Source organism: Candoia aspera, chromosome 3, assembly GCF_035149785.1.
Source record: "Candoia aspera isolate rCanAsp1 chromosome 3, rCanAsp1.hap2, whole genome shotgun sequence".
NCBI lineage: Eukaryota > Metazoa > Chordata > Lepidosauria > Squamata > Boidae > Candoia > Candoia aspera.
The window spans coordinates 88684732-88708033 of NC_086155.1; the positions used below are offsets into that span (position 1 = coordinate 88684732).

General features: G+C 37.6%; 1 protein-coding gene across 1 annotated transcript in view; it reads left to right on the forward strand.

Moving 5' to 3' along the window:
• The window catches only part of SLC30A7 (solute carrier family 30 member 7), a 42003-nt gene that overhangs the window by 13101 nt on the left and 5600 nt on the right, over nt 1–23302 (forward strand). Inside the window, exons 6-9 of the mRNA XM_063298337.1 lie at nt 2232–2369; nt 4774–4824; nt 8564–8699; nt 22443–22533. Coding sequence (XP_063154407.1) covers nt 2232–2369; nt 4774–4824; nt 8564–8699; nt 22443–22533 — 416 coding nt within the window. The remainder of the gene's footprint in view (nt 1–2231; nt 2370–4773; nt 4825–8563; nt 8700–22442; nt 22534–23302) is intronic.

Here is a 23302-nt window from a genome sequence, read left to right on the forward strand (position 1 = left end):
CCTCCCTGTGGAGGGGGGTGGCGCCAGAGAACTGGAGGCTCACCAGGAAGTAGTCTGACCATGACAGGGGAGAAACCAAAACCTCCCCCAATTTCAGAACACTCTGCCACTGCTCTGACAGAAAAGCCAGGTCAGGCGAATGACCACCATTATGCGTCGGGCCCTGGATATTACTTGGGACAGGCTCATGGCTGTCATGGTAACCATGAACTCCTGAGCTACCTCCACCCCCACCCCCAAGGAAGGCAAGTTGAAATCCCCCAAGACCATAAGCCTGGGGAACTCCACCGCCAACCTGGCTACGGAGTCAAGGAGCTCAGGCAGGGAGGTTGCTACGCACCAGGGAGGCTGGTACAATAGCAACAGTCCCAGCTGACCCCTAGAGCCCAACTTAACAAACAGGGTCTCGCACCCGGCAATCTGAGGAGCAGCGCCCCTGGATGCCTCCAAGTGTCTCGGATGACCACTGCCACCCCACCGCCCCTACCCTGGGGTCTCGGCTGGTGCCATACCTGGAAACCAGCTGGGCACATCTCAGAAAGGGGAACTCCCCCTTCCTCTCCCAGCCAGGTCTCCGTAATACAAGCCAGGTCAGCTTTTTCATCCACGATCAAATCATGGATAAAGGTGGCCTTATTACAAACTGACCTGGTTTAGTAGCAGCAGCCAACAGCCCAGGGCCTTGAAAGTCTGCCAACTGGGACCCAGGAGTGAGTTTGAGGGGCTGGAACGTGCCACAGGAACAATATACCTGTGGCCCCTTCCATGTAAAAACCTTGCCCCTCGTCTCCCACCGTATCTCCCTCAACCTGTAATTACTGGGATGTTATAGTCTGCCCTCATCCCTCCAGAGCCTTTCCCCCTCCCCTGTCTATCAAGCTGCATGCCCAGACTCACACCCCCCACCTCACATACAACATATAGTTCCCAGCAAGGCTCCTAGATACCTGAGGTGCTTCTACAATATTGGTACTCAGCACCTCTAGTTAATCAAGGGCCCCTTCTCCTCATCCCCCATGCACCAACCATACTATGCCTTAAGCCAGTCTTCTCTCACCAGACTGCTTAGGCTCCAATTACACAGTCCCTGTGATTCAAGCCCCTCCCCGGCTTTCACCCATGGGCAGGGGACTGCAGGAGGGGACTGCAGCTACAGAGCCCCAGCCCTTGCAACCAGCCCGATCCAGCTCTGCCTCTGCCACAGCAAAATCCCTCACCTCCACGCAGCTATGATAACAAAAAGCAGCCCTCATCCACACTCCGGCAGTCTTGTCTTCCTTGCCTCCTCGCTCCACAGTGCAACCCCTCCCACAAGCCAGCAAGGGCTTCCTCCGTCCTCAATGTCGGTTTCCTTCCCACTGCCGCACAGCTAGTTGATGTAAAATGCCTGGGGCACTTCCCGTGTGAGGCTGCCAATCCACATTCCCAGCAGTTCTATACTCCAGCCATTGCCGCTGGCTCCAAGTCCTCACGGCCAGTTCTCCGGGCTGTGCTCCCACCACGGATCCAGGTAAGGGAATGGGCCCTGGAGGCCACACGCAACCCCACTCCAAATCACCAAACAGCCCAGCAAAGATCAGAAGCTGCATGGGCCAGATGAAAGACCAGTCCAGTTGGTTCCGATCGGGGGGTGAACCCAAGGGACTCCTCCACACGCGAACCAAAAATCCAATTCTCTGACCCTCGACAACATACTAAAACTCTCTAATGAATTGTTCCTGTTGTGAACACTCACACCAACTTGGTGCCATCTTAAAAAAAAAAAAAACCTGGTCTGCAGACATTTTTTAAAATACTTTTTAATATAAATATTCATATAACTGACAAATGCAGATGCCATCTTAAAGACATCCTTTCCTACAAGAAAGAAAGGTCAGTGCTTCTAAAATGTCTGCTGTGATTCATTAATTCATCAAATAAAAATAATTATATTTTTTTCGGAACTATTACATGGCTTGGGATAATACAATTGTGCAAATAGATAAAATTCACAAATGCAGTTAAAATTGTTCCAATGTAGATTAGTCTATTTTAAGTAGATTCTGAGGTCCCTTTAAGTGCAGCAGATTGTCTGTTTTAACCTTTGGGCTGGAAAGGGAACATCTACTTGCATGGGCACTGGAATATATCTGCTTTATTTTCTCAACGTACAACCTTTTGTAATCTTGATAAAATTCAGAATTTTAATATTTTGTTATTGATAAATAACATCAATAACTTTCTTTTTGCAGAACATGAACACAGCCATTCGCTGTTTAATGGGGCTCTTAGCCATGGCCATGGAGGACACGGCCACAGTCATGATTCCAAGCATGGGCATGGGCATGGGCATTCCCACGGCCATGGGCATTCTCAAGATTATTGTCACGGTGGGTATGTGGGTTTGTGTAGCCGGCTTGCACATCTGTATGCTACCTGTCTTCAACATGGGACATCTCTGTAGATACACTGAAAAGATGCTAAACAAAGATTATATGAAAATGGTTGAATCTTGTCTTTGGCGAGCTAATCTATTTCCTGTTGTTTCTGTAATTTGAAAGAAAATGGTGAGGAAACCTTTGGTCTTGCCTCAGTTACTAGAAAAGGTGGATCTGCTGTACATCATGCATTACGTGTTTCTTCCACAGAAATTATGGAAGTGCAGCATCCTATGTGATATGTGCCCATATTTCCATTTGGCTGTATGATGGTATTCCATATATATGTGGTATGAAAGGTGATAATTACTCAAAATGTTTCTGCATCGTCCTTCAGTTTATCAAAATTCCCGGGCCCAATTTACAATCATTCTGAAAGAGTAAAAGGTACAAAAGAGGTGTATGCAGACTGAGTATGTACAAGGAATCTTTGTAAACACTTTTCCTGAAATGGCTCAGTAGCAGACGTTTTCTTTGCTATCACTTGAAAAATACCATGATTTCAGAGTCAGTGGGAATCCTGCATTGTGTTTGTTTTGTTTAAGTTACAAGATAGTTTTTAACCACATTTTAAAAAGAACCAGGGAATTTTGGTTTTGAGAGGTAATGAATGCAGGGGAAAGAACAATACATTCTTCTCCTGCTTTAAACCATGTTTTTGTTATGTAAAGCAGGTGCTTCATGGTCAGTATGAATGATTCAATGTGCTGTAATGGTAAAGAGTCTAAAACTAGGATCTAATTGCCATGAACTCATTCAGTAAGCTTTAGTTATGCACTTTCCCTTAGCTAAATTTTTCATAGGATGGTGGTGAGAGTAAAATTGTGCAGTAGTACTATCTTTCTTCCCTGGAGGAAGATAGACCTAATTGTGGTGGTGGTTATTACATTTTCACAAGCATTCTTAATGCATCTATTAGAGGAGGAACACTGTTGGGCAGTTTTACCTATGCAGAGGTTCTTTCCACTGCATACCTAAGCAAAGAATCAAAAGAACCCTTACTATGTGAAGGCTTAATAGTTCTTTCTGCATCATCTTGTTTTTAAGGAAAGCTACTTGAAATATTTATTTACTCTGAGAAAACTCCTGGTAGTTTGCAACATCAAAATAAAAAATCCATGAGATAATACGTAAAACTGATAAAATGCTGATAAAATCATGAACCCAGCTCAGAGTCTGAAGTCCATGTGACAGTTATTATTGATTAAAAGGCATATAAAAACTAGTAAAAAAGAGCCATTGGAATATCTGGCGACAGGCCACACCCTGACTTTACACATGGGGTGGGGGATCTTCAATATCCCTGTTGAGATGAGCAGACTGAATACTTCTATTTGTAGGAGATTGCCTGGGGGCAAAGCCATACAGGGCTTTAGAAGTTTGTTTGTTTGTTTTCTATTCTGCCTTTATTATTTTTATAATAACTCAAGGTGGCAAACATACCTCATACTCCTTCCTCCTCCTATTTTCCCCACAACAACAACCCTGTGAGGTGGGTTGGGCCGAGAGAGAGTGACTGGCCCAAGGTCACCCAGCCGGCTTTCATGCCTAAGGTGGGACTAGAACTCTGTCTCCTGGTTTCTAGCCCGGTGCCTTAACCACTAGACCAAAGTTAAACTAGCATGCTGAGCTGTACTTGGTAACCTATTGAGATGTTAGTAGTGTAGCTTTAGAACAGTATGAATCCTTGCAATATCATAGGATAAATCTTTCCTGAATTGCTGACCATAATTTTCATGTCACGTTAATGTTCACTTAATATGTCCTGATTGTGATTTGGCTTCTTGATTTTTAGTCTAGCGATTGACTGTACTTGGGCATTACACATAAGCCCTGCAGTACTTTTCATTTGATTCAAAAAAGGTGCTTTCAAATGCACAGGCGCATGAACAGTACAGCTGGAGAAGCCTCCCCTGGCAGCCACCTGGCCCTGGGAAAAGATGTGGCCCTTTGCAACCATCCTTTCATATGAATTGGAAACTTACTCAGACCTGTTCACTCACTATCTAGAAATCCTGTCTTTGTGTTCTGCTTTAGTAGACAATAAGACCTTTAGCATGGTTTGAGACTACATTGCTTCTAGCTTTCTCTGTTTTTTACCTTATATTAGAATAAAGCATAAAAATGCTTGGAAACTTCCTGTGTTTTGGAGGATTTACTGATTCCTTTCTGTTTAATATCTTCCCTTTTTATGTCAAAAAGTTAATTTTTCACTTAAAAACTTCCTGGTTGCTTTTAGTTAAGAAGGTCTGGAGGTTCTACTCAAAATATAATATGATTCCTTAAATACTTTCAACAGTAAATAAAAGCCACATTGAAAGGATAAATGACTTTTTCCTTTGTTCTGTTTTGCCAGGTGATCACCCCATTGAGATGGCTGCAGGATCCAGCAAACAGATTTTAGAAGGTATGATATAGATACATTGTGTTAAATTTCAGGTGTTGCTAATGTGAAACAAAAGTATAGTATGCATTTGGAAAAAGTCTAAAGCCACACATTGGACAATGTTATTTACTGAAATTAATGACAAGTAAATTAGTTCATTTTTTTAGTAATTATGTATTTGGTTGTATGTTAATGAATTAATAAATATGAAGTCTTTCTATTTCCAAGCTAATATTCATGTATATGCAAACTGGTGATGTCTATCTTTCAGAATACTATTAAAATTATATCAAAGCAGTAAGAGAAATGAATTATTCTTTTCTTCCTAAAAGGTACATAAGCTAATACATAAAGATATAATGGAATTTTTAGAATTAGACTTGTTTTTGGTTTAATACATTAATAAATGCTGCCAAGCTTTGAGATATTTTGAATAATTTCTCAAGGAGAAAAAGATAAATGAGGCAAACAGAAAGCAACTGGGGAAAACTCACAAAGATTGTATTAAATTAACTCCTTTTATTTGGAAGTATATAAGTACTTTACAGTCTTAGGAAAAGTACAGTTACTTCAATGTCTAAATATATTGCACATGAACTTTTTGAATTTTGTAGAACCAGATCTTTTTTCTGAGCATTGTACTGTAGCAAACAAAATTCAGAAATTCCAGAGAAATGAACCTTTGACATCACTAACAAGCAGTGCTAGAGAGAGACTAGTTCCTAATGATCAGCAGAACTTCTGATTTTCAGTACGTTTGTGGTTGTTTCAATTTCTGTTGGTATAATATTTTAACTATAAACACAATGGAACATTTAGAAAAGATCAATGGAATAATTAAGTTTATAATCAGTGTTGATATAAATGACTTCCTTTTTGTTACTTTGTGTACTCCATTTAAATTATGACCTACAGATGTAAGCTATATAAAATGTTTATATGTGTGTATAATTTTTATTAAGAATTTTGATTGTAATAGTAAAATCTAATACAAACTAAACTTAAAGAAAAGAGAATAGAAGGAAGGAGTAAAAAGTGCAAGAAAAAAGGGAAGAAAGAAAAAAGTAGGAATATAATAAGGAAAGAGAAAAGAAATATATACAGAAGTGAATTGTAAATCCACTTTACAATTTCCAAAACCACTTTCGATACCATCTCTATCTGGTCAGCTAAAATTTGCTCTACATCTCTCGTTTCTACAATAACATCTTTTGGACATAGTCTATTCACAGAAGCAGACATCATTACTGACATTGTTGATATTGTGGCTACTATTTTCTGATTCCATTCTTCAAACGCCTCCTTCAGTATTTTTATGGTTAGAACATTTTGCAACATTTTGCGGTTTTGTAAATCTTTCCTCTACCTAAAAACTTTAGTCCCCTCTAGTGTCCAGTTTTTGAAATCATGAAATTACTTATCTTTGTTTTGTCTTGTAAAACCAAAACAGAATCTATTTCCCACAAGAAGCTGTTTGTTCTTTATAATTAATTCCAAAATCTTATTGTGAAAGTTTCAATATTCCAATTTTATCTGGACCCTTAGTCCATTTATAACTTTCTAAGATCAAAATCTTATTTAGCTTTTTGCTGTTTATCAGATTCTTTAAATTCGTAAGCTTACGCTTAAGATTTTCTTTCATTCAAGATTGAAGGCAGGCTCAACCAGTGCTTTAAGATGTGTTGGTCTGAAGGTCTCTAATAGTTTAGAAGTAGTTATTGAGCAATTTCTGAAAGTGATTAGAAAGTGAGGTTTGTGAACTTAGTGTATTGTCTTGTATTATACTGTATATATGTATTTATTTGCAACCATATGTTTTAGCAAAATTCATATAAAATTACAACAATCCATATCAGCTCAATACATCCCCTTTAATATTAACAGCACAACATCTACTTTTGTATCTTCCTTGCGGCAATTGCAAACAACGCAACTTGTTTAGTACATGTTCATCAACATCAGTCAACAGAAAATAGATTTTTTTCATCTAAATTAGAATGATTCTTAGTGTCCTTTAAAAGTCTCTGCTGTGGTTGTGAACAAGATGGCTAATCCCATCGTCTCCTGGTGCTCAAACCTGCAGAAAACCTCAATCCTGCGGTCTCCTTGCAAGAAGCAGCCATCCAGAGCAAAAAAAACTTTATAATCCCTCTTTTGTCCCTTTTTTGGGGGAGATGGATGGTAGCAAAATTTGAATAATAAATAAATAAATAATCCATATTTCCACTTTGTGACTGCAGAGGGTGCTAGATGATCTTCCTACAGTACTCATTTCCTGTGCATACTTTTGTTCTTGACGACTTCTGAGTTGCTCCTGTATAAAATGACTTATTTGATTATTGTGTTTTATTTTTCTCTGATTAAATGACAAAACATAGAGTAGCATTTTACCTTCAATTTATCAGCAGGGAGAGAGACTACATTCTTTATGTTTGGACAGTGGCTAAACATTTTTTGGGGGGTGGAATCTATTGGTTTTGAAACTCGCTCAAATCTGTGAAATCTATAAGAACCTAAATACTATAATTCATCTGGCAAAAGAATGTGTGGCCAGACTGGGAAGAAAAATGTAACACCTGAAGTGCAGAAGGGGTCATGAAAACTGCTTGGCAAAGTTTCTTTGCCAAACTAATTAATACAAACAAACAAACAAACCCTTTGCCAAAAGGAAGTTTTGCAAAAAGCACATTTCCTGATTTCTTAACCTTGTTTGTTGTATTGCTAATAAATTATTTGGGGGAGTGCACTGTAGATAGAATTTTGTTGTAACGAAATATATATTGGAGCAAATGATTTGGAAAAATAATTACTCTATAAAAATGTTAACTTCTCAAAAATTGCTTCAGTCATGAGACAGTTGATGAACATGTGATCTTTAGGGGCATGTGAGAGAAATTTGTTGGAAAGCTATTTCATTTGGTTGTATTTTTAACATATCTTTTCCAAGAGTCATCCAGATGGCTCTTTGTTAGAAGGGTGATACAAATAATAAATGATTTCTATGTTTACTGATACCTGTTAATAACTAGGAGTGAGGTAATCTTCACTCAGGTGCAACCTACCTTTGGTTAACTACTGAAAGAGCTAGCATCTGGTAGGAAAACTTTCAGACCTCTTGACCACAACTGACTTGTCCAATAGGCACAGTGCTGAGGGCCCATGAAAATGTTTTTCATTTTCTTCAGATCAGAAAGAATAAAAATAAAGTAGATATTATTTTCATGCCTCGCCTTTCAGCCTTGAAAATATACACAATAAATATACAGATGCATAAAAATACAAATAAAATATACATACAGTTCAAATTAAGCCCAGCACTATATTAAATGCTACCAATTAATAATTCTCATAAGTAATCGGCAACAACTGATTATTATTGCAAATAATCATATATTATTTACTATTCCCTATCTCTCTGTAAAAATATAAACATTGAAAATCATATGAAATATAATTTTTATTATTATTTTTTTATGGGGGGAGGGACCACGAAGGCAAAAGTATCTAGGACCCACAAATATCATAATCTGGCCCTGCCCCGTTGCTAGCTTTGTGGTGTGGGTACAGCGGTTGTTCTGCTGAAAACAAAAAAAGGGGGACAGATAACTGTCAGATACTAGTTATATGAGGAACGTGGTTAATATGTATGAAGTAAATGATGGTGTACTGTTATCCTCTGGCCATTTCTTTCAAGTCCCTTTGAAAATTTGATCTTGGAAAAGAAATTGATACCTCTTACTTAGTATGCATTTTCTTGCAGGTGTATTTTTACACATTCTTGCTGACACGCTTGGAAGTATTGGTGTAATCATATCTGCAATACTGATGCAGAACTACGGTTTGATGATTGCTGACCCAATCTGTTCAATGCTTATAGCTCTGCTTATAGGAGTCAGGTAAGTGTTGCAATGGATAAAGATTTAGAAGCATTAGATTTAGAATTGTAACCAATATCACTGGCCTTGTTGTCAGCTGTTCCAACTATAACAGTTCTCTTTTTTCCTTAGTTTCTCTACCCCAGGAAAACTTTCTCCTGTAAGAAACCAACTTTGCCTGTACAAATAATTATATGTATTTTAGGATTGCAAAAATGGCTTTTCGGACTCACACTATGAAACGTCTTTGTGTTATGGTTCATATAAGCATTCTATTTACTACATTTATTTATTTGTTTGTTTGTTTGTTTGTTTGTTTCTTTTCAATCCTGCCTTTATTATTTTTATAAATAACTCAAGGCGGCGAACATACCTAGTACTCCTCCCTCCTCCTATTTTCCCCACAACTACCACCCTGTGAGGTGACCTGGGCTGAGAGAGTGGGACTGGCCCAAGGTCACCCAGCCGGCTTTCGTGCCTAAGGCGGGACTAGAACTCACAGACTCCTGGTTTCTAGCCCATTGCCTTAAACCACCAGACCAAACTGACTCTCATGAATGAAGCAGAATGGTCTCAAATTCAATGGATCCTAGTCTGCTGGCCTTGCCTTTAATTTTCCAAATGCCAGAAGAAAATGGTTATGCATACTAAGTTTGCCTTAGTGTGAGGCCAGTTTCTGTATAGGATCTGTGTTTATGTAGAGGTGTGTTTAATCTAAGAAGCAGTAGAGGCGATCTTATTGGTACAAAAATCATTAGGTAACCTGGCAAGGACTGCAGCAGCCTTCCTGTGGCATATCAAGAGCTGCCATTCAGAAATGGGCAGGGCCAGAGCCTGGTTTGGGAGGGGTTTCAGTCAGAGGTTCAATTGTGCCTAAAGCTTTTGTAAGTTTTGAGGCAATTTTGTGACCCCGTCCATTCAGGGGGTGGGAGTGGGGATTCTCTGAGCTCCAGAAGAGATGTCGGTAATTGTGTGAGTTGCCCAGGCTGCACGTTTTACAACCCTCCCGGTCAGTCTCATGTAAACAGAATCAAATAAAAATATAGTCAGTTATTCTGGTTATTTTGTCTGAGCCATGTGCTATAACCTAGGAAATTTGCAGTCTGAACTATTGGAACTCCATTTCCATTTTATTTATGGGAATGTTATTCTAATGGAGAAGCATAGTTAACATTTTTTAAAGTGGTTTTCTGCTTCAATCTGGGTTCCAAATATGATCTCCTAAAATTATAGATCAATTTGTGCAATCCTCCCCCCACCCCAAATTAAAGTTCGGATTTCACTGGGTTTAAGGGCTGGGTAAGAAATAAACTTCGCTTATAGTAAATACAAATTTTTTAGTTAATATAAGTGTTAATATTTATATTAAGTAAAATAATAGTAGAACCTTACATCTTTATAAAACCATTTTCTTCGGAATTACCAAAATCAAATGCAAACCATATTTTCAATGGGAAGGATAACTTTGCTTGCTTTTGCCTAATTCCTGAAATCTGGATTTCTTTTTTGAAATAGCTTCTTTAATTTCTTATTCTGTAGTTTTTTTTTAATTGTAATAAGCTAATAGGCCATCTTATCCAATAACAGAAATTGTTGTGAAATTGAAAGATAAATAACTTTCATCATACTTTCTTGATTCCAGCTTGCTTTTTTCAGTACTAACAAAGACTGGTTGTCTTTGCTTTTCTCTTACCAAGTAACAAAAGTTTTTCTGTTTTGAAAAGCTAATAATTTAAAATAGGAGATAAAAATACTTGTACAAGTACTCCAAAGACTGTGGATATTCTATTACATGCCATGCTGGGTGGCGATGCTAAAGATATATGAATATTTTTGAGAGAAGCCAAATCCAACTTCTTTGCATCGCTGATATTTAATAATAGTTTGTCACATGATCAATTAGTGTCATTGTATTCTGTGGAAATGAGATTTTTGTCCATTGCAGTTGAATTTACCCTAATCAATGAAATACATTATGCTTTGTTCAGAGCAAATTACAAAGCCATCAGGGTTTTTTTTAAAACTTAAAATATATTTTAATAGATAAATTTAAGCCTTTTGTAAAATAGATATGTGAGTGTAAAAATTATTTCAGACATAAATAATAATTTAAAGAATACAATATTGGTGATTTATTGTTGCACCTTTGCTACAGGAAGGAAGCAGTAGAAAACTGATTTGTAAACATAGTAGTACTCAGAAGTTAGTGGTCAGGTAATGTGCCTAAAGCGTTTTTTAAAAAATGTGATTCTTTTCCAAGTTGATTATTTATTTATTAATCGCATTTATATAGCTGCCCATCTCACAAAAAGTGACTCTGGGTGGCATATTATTATGATTATGATCCCTTGGGGGCTTGTCATTCACATTTGAGAATCTCTGTACTAAGATATAATGTGGTTTGTTTGATTTTGGCTTAGTATATGTGTGAACCTAGTCAATTTCATCTTGTCCAATAAATCATGTTGAAAAGATCTATGACTTAATATGATAAGTAAACCCAGTTAGCTTGAATTGTTTCTGAAGAAATTATTTTTATGTAGTAATTCAAGAATTAGACATAGTTAAGGAACTAGGACTGCACTTTGCAGTTGCTCACAGTCTCTTTTATATTTTAGATAGGGTTCGTGTTGACCATAGGACAGTGCCTCCAAACAGTTGATACTATGAGAAATGCTGCAAGAAAATAACCAAGGCATGCTTGGGGTAAAATCCAAATCCTATTGATAATATAGGCTTCCAGTGTTCTCATACTTCAAAAGAAATCTTGCAGTCTAAAGCTGATGGAAGCAAATTCTGCCTTGCATCTCTTGACTGTCACATTTCTCTTAGTCTCTTAAAAGCCACATGTCAGCATAAATGGTACTTTTGTACCAAGTTCCCTTTCAGTAGTGAAGTGCAGTGTCATTGTTTAAGTTGAGTGTGTCCATGTTTTGCTGCATTTGAATGATGCAACATAGTCTTGTTGTGCAACATCCATATTTAATTCAATTTTGAGGCCACCCGACTTCTCAACAACTCTGGGCATCTTACGATTAAAAAAGGAAACAACACACACACACAAAACTGACTGCAAGACTAACTCCTTATCACACACACAAGGGACTCCACAACCATTCTATCCCAAGGCCTGGCAGAACAACCCAGTTTTTAACAGTTTTCCAAAAGTCATTAAGATGGGAACAGAATCCTGCAAGATGACATTATTTCATTGACTGGACCTGAAGCATGTCCACTCTGCCTGATCTCACCAGATGGGTGGAAATAGAGACAAGTGGCCTCTCTAGTAGCTAGGCCCTGTACTATGAGGGACTTTATAGACGATCAGCAGTCCTTGAATTGTACCTGGCAGCCAACTGTAACCAGTGCAGCTCGCAGAGCAGTGGGGATACTTTTGACCTAACTCCTGGAATAGGCAGAGTCCAAATAAAACAGTCAGATTCACTAATACATTTTAGTCCTTAAATTTCATGTTGGAAATTAATTTTTCAGTATCTTGATGGAATTTGATGGTTTTCTGATTAGAAGACTGATGAAACTATTTTCCCAGTAATGTCTGGATATGGCCATTTTAGTGTCAAAATGACGGTCACTCATTTTTCTGAGTTGGAGGAATAACCCATTGGTCCTATATAAGCATGAAAAAGGCAGTCTTAATAGGTGATTGCACACATCATGGAAAAAGACCTGACGAATAATCTCCAATTGTTTGCTTGCTAATTCTTGTAAGGGACAATCTAAACAGATGAAGAGCAGGGAAAGGCAGCCCCTCTCTTCCATCTCTATCTAACGTTGCTAAAACTAAAATTGTGTCTGGTTTGTGAGATGAACCGTATCTCTTGCAAATTCAGCTTAAAGAAGAAATGTATGTCCCATTTTCATAGAGTCTGATTCTGAAATGACCCTGGGCAGTGGAATAAGTCTTGGGTTTGCATATTTTTGTGTGTTGCACAAAGAACATTGTATTGTATTAGCCCATCTGTTTAAACAAAGTTTGGATGAACTGGCCTTCAACTTAATTACCATTATGCTTTGACTCTGCAGACTTCCTGTATTTTGATAACAGGGATTGGTTTAAACTGTTCATTATTACAGTTTAATAGTGAGAACAGTGAGATCACTCTGTTTCTCCAGCAGAGCATTTTCAGGCTATATAATATTGGGTCAGCATTTGCTGGATCATAAATTCAGTTTGGTGTAAACATCACACTGAAAGCTGGTGAGCCAGACATGCATAGTGCTAGACATGCTGCATTTGTTTTTGCAAATCAGAAAGAAGGTAGATTGATGGCATAAATTAGTAAGTAGAGAGAATGTGGTGCTGAACTAAGCATACATGGCCATTGAATGTGAGGATTTCTTTAGAAGGATGCTTAGAGTGAAAACATGTAGGTCAGCAAGCACATTTAGAGAATGCATTGGAAAATTTAAAAAAATTACATTCTTTCTACGCTAATGCTTTCAACATTTTAAAAAATGGAAAATGGTTGAATTTGAAGTTGGGCATCCAAAATCTATAGGAAACTTCTCAACTCAAAATAACGTGCTTATGACTCTTTATTTGTTAGTTTTATATCGCAGCTTTTGTTCAGAAGCTGAAGTCAGTGTATATAATGCTCATTCTTCCATTTTATCCCCACAACAGCAATCCTGTGTGGTAGGTTGGGCTGAGAGACAACGATAAGCCCAAAATCATCCAGTGAACTTTCACGGCTGAGGGGAGACTTCAGCTGGGTCTTCCTGATCCTAGTCCAGCACCTTAGCCACTACACTAGTTCTCCTTTTTATTTATTGTAAAACTTGCTACTCCAGTGGCCATGGTGATTTTATAAAGGTTGTGGTTCTTAAAACAAAAATCTTTTCAGATAGAAAAACTAATGACAAGGCATTTTATCTTTTGCTAATAGTGAATCCTGAATATTGCAAAAGATAAAGTATCTTGCCATCTTGTCTTATAATAAATCACACTTAAGACACACTAGTTTTTGGGGAAATACCAAATATTATGAATACAGATAGTCCTTGACTTACAACCATTTGTTTAGTGAACATTCAAAGTTACAACGGTGCTGAAAATAGTAGCTTCCTACTGGTCCTTGCGCTTACGGCTGTTGCAGCATCTCTGCAGTCACATGATCAAATTTCAGGTGCTTGGCAACCGGCATGTATTTATGACTGTTGCAGCATCCCGGGGTTACGTGGTCGCCATTTGCAACCATCCCAGCTGGCTTCCAACAAGCAAAGTCAATGGAGGAAGCCAGATTTGCGTAATGACCATGTGATTCACTTAATGACCACAACAAAAGGGTCATAAAATCGGGTGTGACCTCACTTAACCACCACCTCATTTAGCAGTGGGAGTTCTGGTCCCAATTGTGGTTGTAAGTTGAGGACTACCTGTATTAATTTGGGAATTTCAAGTTGCCACCTGGTGACATTGAATCTGGGGCAGCTCAAGAATTCAGATCACCATGGCAACCATGGTCTTAAGTTATTGAAGACCTGACATGTAGTCGGAGTTGCACTTTATATCTGGGTTTTGTTTCGGGGCACTTGTGATGTGATCTGGTAGTGGAGGACATCGCTATTGGTTTTGTGCTGTGGTTGGATCCCTCTCTGATTGCTTTCTGGCTTGTTAGTGTCACCCTACCTCTCAGGGACTTAAGGCCTATCAGATTGGCTTACCTAGTTGACTTATCCTCAAGGGGTTCCATTGGGAGCTTGGGGTTTACCTTGAGGATCTGGCGGGCAGTTTGACCAAGGCCTTACCGCATATGCACAGTGGATGTGAGAGAAAATGGTTCATTTATGCAGGTGGTGATAAAATACGGGATACCTTATTTTATAGGCAATTTATTTCAGTCATTGGGTATTAATTTGGATATTTATTTATTTAGTCCTATCCCTGTCCTCTTTTGGAATGTGACTTCTGATAGACAGACAGACAGACACACACACACACACACATGCACACAGGCAGTTCAGTGCTCTGAGATTCAATTCCAGAAAGATACTTTGGAGTATGTGGGATAATATAAGTTGCACATCTGCAACTCCCTACTGGAGCTGCATCTTTTCACAGCCACATGGTCCTGGAAAAAGGCTTGTTTGTTTTAGCGTTGCAGACAGGTGCCACTTTTCTCATTCCACATATTCTAAAGAAACTTTTTGAAACTGAATCTGAAGTCTTGCACAGTTCTAATACAGATACATACACAGTATATGCAGTCACATATATACATTTGTTATATGCATATGCTAATTGTGCGTGGGGAAATCCACAGGATTGGTTTCAGCTGGAGTTGGCAGCCCTACATTGACAAAGTAGATGGTCATTGTGCAATTTTTTCTGTCTCTACACTTTCCTCTTTGGGTAAGAGTGGATCTTTGTAAATGCAAGGATATCCTTCTGGATCAGTATGGTAGTTTATACAGTATTACTAAGTATATTATGTATATATAGTTTATACTGTGAATAAGCTATATATATTGTCATACTACTGTGGGCTGCATCTAGTGTTAAGTAAGTGGTACTTCGTACAATTTTACTGTCTATTGTAGTGTGTGTGTGTGTGTGTCTGAGGGAGGGAGGGAGGGAATAAGTATGCATCAGTTTGGATGACAGAATATCAACTGTCAGGAGAATTACCCCACTGTATCTGAGACTAAAACTTCATGTACATACAGTGCCTTCCCTTCCCTGTCTGTGTTTTCCTATCTCATGCTTAGCTGAAGTGATAGATTATGCTTTGAATGGCTAACAACATAGTGCTGAAACAACTCTATGTGGACCATCTATGGCAAGAAGTGAGGATAATTTGTTTCAAAGGAGGTTTGCAAAATGTTATTCTGGAAGACACAGAATGTCTTTCCTGTTTTTACATTTATTTCTGAAATTCTAAAGTGTGATAGTTTCAAGGGTTAACTAGACAACCTGTGACCATTGGGTCATTGTTTCAGAGATATTTTCTTACCAGATTCCTCAATGCCTTCAACATTCTAATGTACTGCCTTCACTGGAAAAGCTCTTAAAAATTCAGGGAGATATTCAGAGATGTATCTGCCTTGAAAATAGCCCATGTCATTCATATTGAACTGTATAGCACAGTCAAACATCAGGAGTTCACCACAGGAACTTTTTAATGACATTTTGTATTATGTCATAAAATGTTTTATGATCATTTTTATGTCATAAAATGGTTTATAAAATTTGCCAAATTTCTATTCCATGGGAGTCATGGGTCCCGGATTTTGAACACATTCTGTAAGTTAGCCCATTTGAGGTACCTTGGTTCAAAAATTGTTGCCCTATGATGCGCCGTTTTGCCCAGTTAAAGGTTACAAATAGACACAAGGGTTTTAGTAGTATATAGATTCACCACAGTATAAACTAGAAAACTTTCTTTTTTATTATTCTATAGAAGGCTTCTCTTTTCTGAAAATGAAACTTTACAGGGTTGTATCCCATGGTGTCCATCTGACAAAATGGTATCTGCCATTGCAATTTAAAATAAATGCATTTATTTATATAGCTGTGCCTGGGAAATATAAGGATTCATATTATGCTTCACCTTTTTATTTGAAAACATGATAGAAGAGTAGTAACAGCACATAAAAATACATTGATTTGGAACTCAGAGTGTTAAAGAATGTTCTTATTCAAGTTTCTAAAGATGTGTCCTAGTTCTTACATTGTTTTTGTAAGATTCATATTAACACTAGATACACTTCTTAAATCTTGATGATTAATTGATTAATTAATATTCTAGTCAAGCTGTCCTACCATTTTAACTACATAAAATGGGCAATAACTTTGCCTATAGCTGTAATAGCTTCAGTGCTAGTTCACTTCTTACATCAAGACTTGATTCTAAACTAATGCATCATTTTTTAAGGTTAAAAATAATGTCCATCACAGAGAAGGAATTGCTAAAGAGCATGCAGTGGGTAATAAGACATTTGGTTCCAAATTCCAATTGCCTAAACTCAGTGTTTCACTTTAGAGCAAACTTAATTTTCCTGTCAAAACCCTCAAGTGTAATGCATTTTAGAAACATGCAGTTGTTCTTATGTAATTATTTGGTGGTAGGATGATCCAGCGTGAAAGGAAATTATTTTGAAACTTAGCTGAGGCCTGTTTTTAATACAGTAGAGGGGTGGTTTTTCCTGTATAGTCAGAAGAGACTATTTTCTTTAAAAAAAAAAATCTGTGCCATGTAAATTGCTCATCGTCTTAAATTTCCAGTTTTGGTTTGGAAATAATGGCTCATTCTTCTCCATATTCTCCATTTTTTTGATCTAGGTCTGAATTTATATTAAGGCATTCCAGATATGTTTTGCCTGATACATGAGCGCCTATAACAGCAGACATTGGGCTTATTGCTATATGCCGTGAAGTGATGTAAATATTGCAACTCTGTTCCATTATATCCTTATGGGTGAAGATCTGCAGTGTAAAACTCACTGGAGAGCTATATTAATATAGCTGCTCATTGCTGCAGATTGAAGGGGGGGGGCTGTTTATGGGATCTGTGAGAATGTACTATGGCTGCTTAGTTCAGTGTCAAACCATGACTACATGAATAAACATGCAGGTATTGTATCATACATAGATTGCATTCATATATCACACTAAGCCATCATATGTGCTTTTGGTTTTGCCTTAGCATGTTGTATCAATCCAGCCATGATGATGTCTTCCTCTTCTTGATAGAGATAGTGTTTGATTTGTTTTGTTAGAACTAGAGAACTATGCATTGAGTTTGACCTGCATACCAAGATTTAATTCCTCATATGTCTGAATCATCATAATATAGTGGCATAACAATGTTGTGTCAAACATTTCTTTCTCTTTTATTGTCTTTGTCCAGATTAAGTGGCCCACTAAGCTTTGAAAATTTAATCATCCATAGTAAGATCCCTGAAATCAACATACACAGCTCTTGTGAAATATACTCAGATAGGGCAAAAGATTTATCTGGGCATTGTTTACTTCAGTCTAGAGCAAGGACCAATAATAGCAAAGAGAAGTTACAAGTGTATGCTGTCTCACAGTTGTGGTTTTCCAGTACTCACATGACTAATTAAAAAAAACAAAAAATTCACAATTTTTAAATATGACTTTAGAGGTGGAAGAGCTTTCAAGAAGCTCTCACCCCTCTTTAATTTACTCTAGAAGAAGCTAGAAGCCCTTCACCTCTCTTTAATTTACTCTAATTTTCTATGAAACAACCTCCCAAATACCTCTTCACTTGAGTATTCAGCAGCATGGCTCTCCCTTCCATACCTCACCCCGCCCCCCCGTGTAATGGGGTGAAATCAGTCCATTAGTTTGGCAGAGAAAATATTTCAGGGCAAAATTCATGGATGTAAGAAACAAAGCCATGAAAGGCATGCAGGCAATTCATTTTCCTTCCTGCTTTCTGATTTGTTCATCTGTCTGTTGATTCTGTTCCATTGAATAGGACTGGAGTAAAGAAGGGCAGGGACAAAGTCTTAAGGAGGTAGAAGGAAGCCAGCACTCCACTGGCCCTCTCTGAGCAGGGGTGTCTTCAGCCCACTTACTTTACCCTTTAGATATCATTCCAGTTATTCCACATGGTATTCACTGTGCTGAATTGTTTGCTTTATTAGACTGCATATGGTGGAACCTCTCATTGTGCAAGCTGCTTGTTATTTGAGGAAAGCCACTATTTTCCTTTCATTTGCATTTTAATCACAGTAATTTAAAAAATTTGGGGATTTCTAGGGTTTTCCTCTCCTTTGAGCCTTATTGTGATGACTGCCTACTCAGTTTACCATTAAGTCCGATTCATATGTGTTAAGTAGAAATCTCTTTGATGGATTGTAGCGTGCAGTACAGAGAAGAAGTTGCAAATAGAAGTTCCGTGCTTTCCCCAAGTTAAACAGCCCAATGAATTCAATCCCTTCCCCTTCTTTGCTATACAGCCCCCCTTTCCGTGCCAGTCTGTTCAGTTCTGTGCAGATGTCTGCAATGGCTCTGCCTGTTGACCTTGGATGCCAGAGATAGTCCAAACAAGATGCTTTCACACTCCTGGCTTGTCCCCGCTCTCACTTCTACTGACTCTCAAGTCTCAACCCGTGTTGATTCCATTCATGTATGCGACTTCGATCAGATGATCTGGGAACATTTGATCTGGGAGCATGACACCTATTGTTTTAATTTGTATGCTGCTTTTCCCCGTGCATGTGCTCCAGGCAGCTGACAGTGCAAGAAAAGCTGAAGCTGGCCATTCATTTTGCAACTTGTGAGCTTCCTATTTATTTAAAATTAAAAGAATCAAAAACAAAATAAAATTAGATGGACAAGGGTGATGTCTGTAAGTATCATGTTGAAGATCCAAGTAATACACAGTTTGGAATCAGTTCATTCCCAAAACACAGAACAGCAATCCAGATAATTCCTTTGATATATGGAAATAGTATTTTAAATTCAGGAAAGGTAAAATCTCCAAGTGGGGCTTGACTCCTGTGACTTCATGGTCACACCTGTATACTTTTCCTATATAGAAGTGGTTTGCCATTACCTTCTTACGGGATGTTTTTTGACTTTCCAATCTTACTATAATTATGGAATTCTCTGATGTCTCCCATCCATATCCTAAACTAGGTCCAGCCTTTCTTTGCTCACAAATAGTATAAACAGTTATACCCCAGTATCAGCAATATTATCAGCTGTTCAAATATATAAGCCAAAAATGCATCTAATACAACTTTCCAATGCACGTATATTAATAAGCAGTATAACCAGCGGATTATTATTTGAAAGTGTCAAGTGCAGGGAACAGTAACTAGATGTCTTATAGTTGTTGATAAAAAGGTAGTATGCAGAAATACCAAAAGAGTCTTTGTTAAATATTGCAGATGGGCTACCTATGTGTTTTCTAAAGACAAAAAGCTTTACATTTGGATGGGTCCTTACAGTATGTATCAAGCCTTGTACCACCCGTGATCTAGATTACTTCAAAAGGCTTATGAGATCATCTAGATAAAGAGGTTTTGAATTGATTTTGTAGTTCCTTTGTTTTTAAACGAATAATTGCTCTGATTCACTTTTTTCCACATTGTTTCAGCTGAACTTCATTTAAGTCTTTTTGTATGGCTCCACTTTTAAAGTCTCCCTGAAATGTTATTAAAGCTAAGAATAAAATGGCCCATTGCAGAGAGTAAATCTACCGTCTCTGGGATCCCACTAAACCTCCCATTAACCAGCTGGCTCTCCTCCTGACACTAGGGAAGACTATATTTTCTTTTCTTTTCAAAGAGAACACTCTTGCCTTCATGCCCACACTAGGGCAGCAGTAAATTGGTTAGGCTACATGGATTAAAGTCCTTCTCTTCATTTCTGTTCTCAAAGCGGCTGAAAACCGCTTGGCTGGCTGGCAATCAATAACCTCGTAGCCTTACAGAATTCTTAGGCCTTTATTTGGTACTAAATATTCATCTGTACATCACATTTTGCACAGAAGAAAGTATGTACAGTAATGCTGATATTGAATGGTTGGTTTCCACTGTGGACAAGCTTGTGGTGGAAAGTTGAAATATGTATGAACAAAGTTTACAGCAGAATGGCCAGACATAATTTTCTCATTCTGTGCATTCACCAGCCTTTTGAAAAGAAGTATTATGAGGTAATCTAGAGAATGAATTTTGAAAAATTGAAGATATAATTGTTCTGCCTAATTAGAGCCACTTCTCTAATTCACTTTCTTCCCACTGAATATAATTAAAGCCCTATTGTTACCCTTATATTTCTGTTTGGCCTAAAGTGAGATTAAAGCTAGGAATAAAGTGCTTAGTTTGGGCAGGAAACTACACCCTCTTTCAATCCATTTTATGATGTTATTAGAAAGTTCCAAAGCAGCCCTCTGAAGATTCCTGATAATGTCCTGAATCTGAGAATATTGGGTAGTCACAGACATAGGCATTTATTTGTTCCTAATCATGATACCAAAATGTGCATCATGATGTCACAACACAATCTTTTTATATTTGCAGTGTGATATCACAAGTACATAAGTAGTGAAGTTTGCATAGCAACTTCTTGATGCATGTTTAGTTGTATACCCACACTCCACAGATGCATGTGGTGAGGTCAGTATTCCTGATATTAGAGTCATAGAAATCTCAGTATTCTGAGCAGTGCAGCCATATATAATCTGTGATTCTAAGCCCTTTATCATGGGAATTGTGTGTCTCTACTGATACCTCAATATGCTCATTTTACATTTGTTGAAAGGAGCCTCTAATTGCTTCCAAATGCTCCCTACTTGAGCTCTGCTAAAATCCCTGGGTCCCCTTATTTCAAGAAATGCAGAGCTGGCTGTTTTAGACAAGTCATTTAATTATGGCTGAACTTGTACCTACTAATTTAGTGCTATGATCTTTCTTCTGGTGTTCTCTCCCACTTGCACCCCATTCCTTATTATCCTGGATTGTAAGAAAAACATTTTCTAAACCAGAGAAAAAGGCAGCATGCTTTTTAAAGAATTATGTATTATATATTTTGATGGTTGGTTTAATTACTATTGTAACTGAGCCTGGTTTAAAGAACCATCGGTACTTTTTTCAATTATTTTCAATGTTGTCTCTTCTGTCAAGTGCCTAAGTCACAACTGAGTTGTATGTTGCTGCATAACAGTCTTGATCTCCATTTTTCCCCATGGGAAATTACCATAGTTAGTAAATGGCTGTTTGTGTCTGTGTGTGTATGTGAGAGGGAGAGAGGGAGGGAGAGAGGGAGGGAGGGAGGGAGATTCATATTTAGGACATGTAAGTTGAATCACTCTGTAATAGTTAAATTCAGACAATCAGATTTCAGCATGTTTTGAATAAGGCTTATTGCTGCTCACATGGTTTCACTGATCTTTTTCTTGTAAGTGAATCAAACCAGGAAAAATTCATTTGATACTTTGTCTAATTCAACAAATGATGGTGTATTATATTATACCACATTTGTTTGATTTTAAAGTTGCTTGATGTGTCAACCCAACCACTGTGGATTGTAAATCAGGGTTTATGGGATAGCACACGTCATGAATGAAATCATTGTGAGTTGTTCAACCAGGTATAGTTCAAATAAACTGTCTTAGTGTAATGTGTAAATCCAGCAGTCATTTTTTGGTTTGGATGAACTGGAAAAGATATTAGTCAAAGGATTTCTCTTTTGATTGCTTCAGTAAAGTGAGGGGTAAAGTGATGCGCGCACACACACACACAGCTATTATCTTTAATGCTTAAACACTCTGAGGATACTGTTTCTTCTAGAAAGAGTCCATGCACTTTAAGGATAGTGTTTCTGCTGTGTTACTTTCAAATAAAGAAGCTGCCTAATACTACAGAATTTTAGAATGTTGGTGATTTTAATGGTTGAATTTATGTAATTATAATTTGTACTCAAATTTCACCATGCTTGGTGGGGTACAGCTGCCATTAAAACAATTTCATTAAATTTATTTTGTGTCCCCGAAGAGTTCATAATCCAAATCATGAGCGCGGATGTTTCCAGGTAATACAACAGGAAAAAAAAATCAAAAGTAATAGATTGTGTTTATTGACTAAAAAATATTCTGCTGATTGGTCTTTTTTGTTTTATTTTTGTTTTGCTTGTTCTAGTAGTTTTTTTTGCTCTAACATAAGACAGTGTATCTTTTCATGAGAATGAAGGAACTTAATTCCGAACTGTTGGATAAATATACATTTTTTTTAAAGTGGCATTTAAAATAACTGTAAATTTTTTTCTAGTGTTGTTCCACTTCTGCGAGAATCCATTGGAATTTTGATGCAGCGAACGCCTCCATCTCTGGAAAGTGCTTTGCCTCAGTGCTATCAACGGGTGAGTTGCAATGTCTTGATTGGTTTGAAACATACTCCTCAAATAGAGCAGCGGTAGTGCAACATCTGGAGAACACTTGTCCTCAAGGAAAGCCTATACAATTCTCTTGGTAAATGAACAAAACACTAAAACTAATAAATATCATCTGATGAAAGCAATTTGTGAATTTGTACAATTTTCATCCTATACAAATTGAAACCTGGTTCTTATAATTGCAGGAAGAATGAATAAACAAGGAACATTCGTATTCAGTCTAGGCTTTCAGTTACTTATGCCAATACAGTCTTTTCCAGCATGATGCCTTGTAGGTGTTTTTTAGCTTGGCAGGTAGTCTAAAACATCTGAAGGCAAACTTTGTAAAAAAAAAAAAAAAAAAGGATTACCAATGTCTCTCAGTATTAAGATCATGTTGAGTTATAACCCGGTTTCTCATGTAATTTTTAAGCCATAATGTGGTATGGTTGTTTTGGGGTTAATGTGAGGATGAACATCATTTTTGTTTAGGATTAATGTGCAAAGCAGGTTTTATGATTTCTTTAACAACCTATGATTTGAAAAAACCTGGTTTAGTGTAAGCTACCATGATGTTCTTAATAGCATGAAAGAAACATTTTGTACTCCATGGATTAAATTTCTGTTTCTGGAACAGAAATTGAAAAAAAAACACCCTCCTCAGAGTAAGATTGAGACTGATTTACTATATTTGGGCTTAAAAGGAAAATAATACAGTTAAAACATCTTTTGAGTGAATTCATTTTGCTTATTATGT